This window comes from Tribolium castaneum, chromosome 2 (assembly GCF_031307605.1).
Source record: "Tribolium castaneum strain GA2 chromosome 2, icTriCast1.1, whole genome shotgun sequence".
Lineage (NCBI taxonomy): Eukaryota > Metazoa > Arthropoda > Insecta > Coleoptera > Tenebrionidae > Tribolium > Tribolium castaneum.
In genome coordinates, this window is record NC_087395.1 from 20,672,487 (window position 1) to 20,678,949 (window position 6,463).

General features: G+C 30.5%; 1 protein-coding gene across 1 annotated transcript; it reads right to left on the reverse strand.

The window, feature by feature from the left end:
• Positions 1-439: 439 nt before the first annotated feature.
• Positions 440-4,627, reverse strand: LOC656467 (uncharacterized protein). The gene is made up of 4 exons (XM_008201468.3): positions 4,354-4,627; positions 4,085-4,291; positions 3,828-4,031; positions 440-1,396 (listed from the first exon to the last, which is right to left on the reverse strand). The coding sequence occupies exons 1-4, from the start codon at positions 4,408-4,410 to the stop codon at positions 551-553; spliced, it is 1,314 nt and encodes a 437-aa protein (XP_008199690.1). The 5' UTR covers positions 4,411-4,627; the 3' UTR covers positions 440-550.
• Positions 4,628-6,463: the final 1,836 nt, after the last annotated feature.

The window sequence follows — 6,463 nt, forward strand, 5'->3', positions numbered from 1 at the left end:
CGTTTACGCGCTTGTTCGAACAGCTCCGCTTCAGGCGTTCTCTGTATAGTTCAATCTTATTAATATCACAATTTGATGTAAACATATTCAAAACTTATCACCACTTTGACGCTAAAAACGAGTTTTTTCAAATTTTAAAGAAGAAAGAAAGCGGTTATAATAAGACCGTATTCGCGTTTTGTGCAGATTTAAACATACACACTTCAGTTTAATGGTTTACTTGATGTATCCACTTTGCTCAATAAATAACGATGACCTCTGTAACATGTGACTAAAAATTACGAATCATTGCGCAATTATTTTTACACTTCCTTAATCACAAAATTATAAATACGCATCTTTCACTAGAACTCTTAATACGCCATCACTCAGTGTTAAAAACACCAATGATGACAAGAAAGTAATGAGAAAAAAAAGGAGGTACTGAAAATACTAAACATTTGGCAACATACTTCATTAGGTTTTATTGAAAAACGGGTGATACACATGCATTCAAAAGAATAAGTTAAAAGCAAATACAAAAATAAATAATCTAGCAAATAAAACGGGGCTAAAAATCTTGCGAGTTATCACTTGCTAAAATACTGGATAAACAAGTATCATTCTGAGTGTTCTCCTTCAGGATCATGACGGGTCCGCCTTCGGTGTGATTCGCAATGGTCATCAGCATATTAGGAGAGAGCAATCCAGAATTCTGGATGGGACTTTGGCTTGAAATAATCGAATGGTTCGAGTTTGGGCTCATTTCGGGAATATTAACAAAATTGTTTTCGGATTGCTTGGAACTGGTGCTTCCTGACTGGCTTTCAACTTGCACGGAATCAGAAGGCGTGGACGGGCCCGAATCTGGTGTAGTATTTGGTGGCGTAATTGACTGACTGCGAAAATCAAACAAATCCAAACCCATAAAAGGCTTCTTATCAGTCTTGAAATTTTGAATGAATAATTTGACTTTGTTGACTAGAAACTGCGGCGCTATGAACCCTTTCAACTCGTGCAGCTGCAAGTTGGGGTTGTTTTTGTATTCGTCACTCTCTGTTAGTTCTTTGATATCTTCCAAAATCATGAGATATGCTTTGCCGCCACTTGGTGGCATCAAGTTTTTCGCTGAAAGCCACTCCTTGTCTTCTTGGTCGCCAGAATAGCGAACTAGATCAGGATGGCGGGCGTAGAGGCGCCCCCTTGTCTGTCCATACCCCAAAACCTTGTTGGCTCTGGGGCCCATTATGAATAATGTGTTTTCGGTGATTCGGTCAGGATTCCACTTTATGCCTTCTCTCTTAATTGGAACCTTGTATTTGCCACATTCGGTCATGTAGAAAAATTGCGATTTGTGGCGTTTGTTGTTTGTCTCTGAATCGGTGTCGGATTCTTTCCTTTTTCGGTGAAGGGGGCTCTAAAATTTTACACTTATTAGAAATCTTGAACTACGGAAGACAAATAACACAAAGGACACCCCAAATTTTATTGGACATAGCTTGTAATACTGATGATCTTGTTCTAAACTTGTATTAATCAATTCTAAATAGTTTTTGAAATAATTTGAGTTTTTTGACGAAAACACGCTTTTTTTAAATTATTACACAAAAGCTAAAAATTCTAGAAGTGTAAGACTTTCACCAGTTCAAACTCAAAATCTGTAACAATTGTTGAGCGCATAACAACTAGGAACGTAAGAAAAATTAAGAAGTCTGATAAAAGTTAAATAACTTTAAATGGGAGAACCTATTTTTTTGCTTCTCAAATATTTTTAAAATATCTATCTAAAAACAAGAAGTTATAAATGCCTAAAGTTAATAACTACAAAGATATTTGACTTTAAAAGTTAATTTCAGCAATAACCCTGCAATTATTTATAAGGACTGAAAGTACCGAATAATAATAGCTAACTTAGTTAATTAATTTTTTTAATATTTAAAGTAAAATGTCTTTTGAGTAATCAGAAGAGACACTTAACTATTAATGTTCTTAGAGAGTCAATTTAAAATTCTTCAAGATGCGAAAATAAAAAATAAGGTATTCCATTAAGTTATGCAATATGCAACTAACCTCTTCATTTTTTATCTTTTTGATTGCAGTGAGCTAAAAAAATATATCTTTAAAGTTTGAACTTCCTTCTTTAAAGTGATTAAAGTCCTCTTTTCCAAGAGTTCTTAATTTATTGTTTCGTCAAAAAAACAATCAAATTATTTCAAAAACTAAGCTAAATCGACCAATAACAATTTAGCTTAAAACATCAGTGTTAAAAGCTACATCCAAAAATGCAAAAAACATATTGCGTTCGATTAAGAAAAATTTGTATTGTAGCTAATTTCAGAAACAGCCTCGATAATTTGAAAATAAGTGTGCCAGGAGGTTAATATCTACGGCTTTTATAAAAAAAGGAATCATTTTCTAACATTTAAAGGTCAATAATAGACTTTTCTAACTCGCTGAGACACCCTGAAATAATAATCATTGTGCAAAAAATGTTTTTCTAAAAAATCATACGACGATTTTTTTTGGCTTATTTTTAATAAAATTTCGAACAACAATAACAAGTTTTGAATCAATTTATACAATTGTTTTTAGATCAAAACTAAAATAATTGCTGTAAGTAATGCCTAAAAAATGTGCTAAAATCGAGGCTACAATCCAAAAAAAAAAATTATTTCGTTTTTAAAATACTAATTACATTTCTGACCATTTCCGGCTAAAATGTTCGTGAAAAACTACCAAATTTGATGAAGATTTATTGTGTTTAATTAATAAAAAAATACTAAATTAGATTAAAAATTACGTTGCTTTCCTAAATTTTATTACTTCAAAATAATATTAATAAAAAGAATAAATCTCCCATTAAATGTAGCAATTTTTTTATTTTCGGCTAAATTTCGCAAAATAACTGCTTATCTAACCAAAAAACGTGCTAAGATGCTCAAAATCGGCTCGATGTAGAAAATTTGGTAAAAATATGTTTTTAGTCACTATTATCTAAACACTCAAAAATGTCTACTTTCGTACAAGATTGTTTTTAATTTTGATCAAATTTCGCTTAAAAGATGCCTTTTTAAAAGACAAACGTGTTTAAAATAACCAAAATAACAAAATTTAAATAAATAATTTCCTAAAATAATTACGGTTCTGTGTGAGAAATATGCAAAAACCTTAAAAGAAAATAAAAAACATATAAATTCAGAGCTAATTTAGTAATTTTCCTATCCGGAAATCTGGCGAAAAGCCATTAGCTTAGACCTCACAAGAGGCAAAATAATTGCGTTCCTGTTTTTGTATTTGAAAAAGAATAATAATTACATAATAACTTTCGACATATTTTTATAAGTTTCTAAGTTATTTTTTGCAAAAATACAACTCACAAAAATGATGATACCAACAATATATTTAAATTACCTAGTGATATTTGTCGGTGAAAAAAGTGCTTAATTATTAACGACCTAACATTTATTGATAGTTCGAAAGCTTGCTAAAGCGCAAAATAATATAATTTTCTGCCAAATTAAGTGATTTTTAGACAGGTACTGAACATATCTTTGTAGTTCAAAGACGTGCTTAAAATATTTGAAAAGAAGACAAACAAAAAAAAAAACATCATCATCTCCGAACGTTGTCCCCAATCTAATTCTTGCGGCTTTTTTTGACAAAATTAAAAAAAAAATTGGCTGTCTTGAATCCTATAAATTGGAACTCTAATGCGGAATACGTGCTAAAGCCATAGAAACGAACAAAATAATGCATTTATTTTAATCACTAAAGAGAATTTATCCTCTAGAAGGCTATGATTTTGTTTTCACGACCTTCCAGAGAATACATTCTCTTTTTGAACCTACATTATGACCACATCTCCCATCTGTTGTACTAGCCTCAGAATCACTGTAATCATAGGGTGAGCTATCACGTGACCCTGGTGATATTTTGTACATTAATTTGGCATCTTCCAGCATCTGTTTGCACACTTCCTTCAAGTGGTCTTCCGTCACACTGTCTTTACCCAAGTTAATCTTGATATTGTTAATGGCGGGTTGAAAAAACTTCTACAATACATTAAAAATCGATCAGTTTGTTGGCCCATTATGCAATAAAACACCTCCAAGTACTTTCTTATAACAGTGTCAATGTCTTTGTTAATGGCACTTTGTAAATTCTTTCTTAAAAGATCCAACGACTTTGCAGGACTAGTAATACTGTACGTTCTTCTACAATTCGGGATTGCAGACCTACTGCCGTTTTTAACCCCCAATTGAGAAGCGGCGAGGTTCATCAAGCTGATTTGCCTCATACTAAACGTGTTCTTCTGCAATGTTTAACATCCAAATTAAATTAATTCCGTCATCGATTAGGATCAAACAAACTTACCCAACTGACCATATTTTGTTTCTCTTCAGCTTGTCCAGGTGTTACAGGAGGTATCATTGTTGTGTATTTATTGTATAAAAACTACACAAACATAACCACACTTTTAGTCACTTGACGTAACGTTTTACAACTACTTGTGTAATAATGTATATTATTCGTAAAAGTAATAAAAACTATTATTATTACAAGACAATAGTGTTTAACTTTGTTGTTCTTTGTTTAAAAAAAGCGTTTTGTCAGTTTGACACTTCCCCAGTGTTGCAAACGGTGACTCACAAAAGCTCTCAAATGAGCTTGATATTACATATGAAAATCCCTATTTTTATTCTCCAAATTTGAATAAAAGTCGATATTTGAAACAAAAAAATTAAAATCATTCTTTAACGTTGTTTTAGTGCTCAAAGTTTTTTTGAGATTGTTGTCATTTTCTTCCAGATTTTTAGAGTCGACCGTAGATCTCAAATCTGGACCTTTCTTTAAATTAGGTGCACCCATCTTCAGCTTCTTTTATAAATTCTTTCCCAAATGTTTTTTTTATAGATAAGTATTTTCTACACTACTAAAAATTCTTTTAATATGTTTTTTACATTCTCCATTTTTTTTACTCTACAGGTGCTCAGTGCTCATCATAAACTAGGGCACCAACTCAGTGATACGTTGCTGAGAAGCATGTGTAGATTAAGAGCAAAATCTTGAAAAAACCGTCATTTTAAAAAATCTTAATTATTTTGTTAACTTCTTCAGTTTTCATTATTTTTCAATGTTTAATGTTTCATTTAAATTATTATTTTCAAATCAGTTTTTTGAAATTAGTAACGGTGGATTTTACGATCGTCAGATAAACTGCGGATAAGTTATTTCTAGTATAATTACTATGGTTACAATTGGTACAACAATATATTTATCAAAATTTATCCCCAGGATAAATTTGTCCGACGATTCTAAAATCCATCCTAAAATAAAAAATCTAAATTTCTAGATGTGTCAACGCTAGGCATTATTTCTTAGAAACCCTTTTCAAAATTACTTACATTTTTATAGTTGATTAAATTCGATAACGCTACTCTTTTAAAAATCGTTTTTTGTAATTTGCCGCCATTTTGATGCTTTAATAGGCGTATTAAAGCACGCAACATCATTATTTGACGGAACATTTTACAAACATTTTTAGGTTGGCAAGAAGCAAATTCGCCATCGTATTTTTGCCAATTTCACAAATTTCAAAAGGCGTTGCAATTCTTCTCCAAGTGATTTTTTTGCAGTTACTGTTTATACCCTCTTTAGAATTTTCCAAAATTTTTTTCACATTTTCCAAATTTCTTTTAGAATTAAAATTCTTTAATTTATTATTTTATAAACCAATAATACGAGTACATTATTTTTTAGTCTCTACTCAAAATTATTTTGTAAGCACTTATTCTATATTTTTCAGCATTTTCTAAATTTTATTTAAATTATGCTCTCTATATTTTTTCTACCACTCCAAATTCTCTTTTAGTGTGTTTTTTGTATTTATTCTGCGTCTTTTCAAAATTATTTTAGAGTTTAGTTTTGTTTAGAACTTTTCTAGATTTTTCTTAAGATTCTTTTTGGTTCTTTTTTTGTAGTTGTTTCCATAAAATATACAAAAATATTTGTATAGGGTGTCTCCGGATTGATGAATTACAAGTTCAGAGCATTGTAGAGGATTACAGTTAATTAATTAAAGATTCGAGATTTTCCCACAAAGATATATTGGTTTGAAGATCACTTTTTGAATTGCTTTTTCCTCTGATGTTAGCTAAAAATTTCAGTGTTTTTTGTTATTTTTGGTTATAGATGATTGTGGAGAAGAATAATGTAAAACGTGGAGGGAGAAAGGGAGAAAGTTTCCCCTCCACGATGTAAAACAATTTTTTAACAAATTTATCATATTTTAGATAGTAAAAAAATCTTAATTTTATGTAATTTGTCGTTTCATTTTTAAGAAAAATTACAAAAGTTTAAGATCTTTTTACTCCAAAATAAAGCAAATTTTTTGAGAAATTGTTTTACGTTATTATTTTAAACAATCATCTTTACCATAATAAGAGACTGTACAGCTTTTATTATAATTTCGTTGTGAATTTTT

Coding starts and splice junctions, on each gene's coding strand:
- LOC656467 (XM_008201468.3), bottom strand. CDS start 4,410: ATGATACCTCCTGTAACACCTGGACAAGCTGAAGAGAAACAAAATATG. Junction 4,292..4,353: donor AACAAAATATGGTCAGTTGG/GTAAGTTTGTTT, acceptor TAAACATTGCAG/AAGAACACGTTTAGTATGAG. Junction 1,397..3,827: donor ATGGGAGATGTGGTCATAAT/GTAGGTTCAAAA, acceptor GTAAAATTTTAG/AGCCCCCTTCACCGAAAAAG.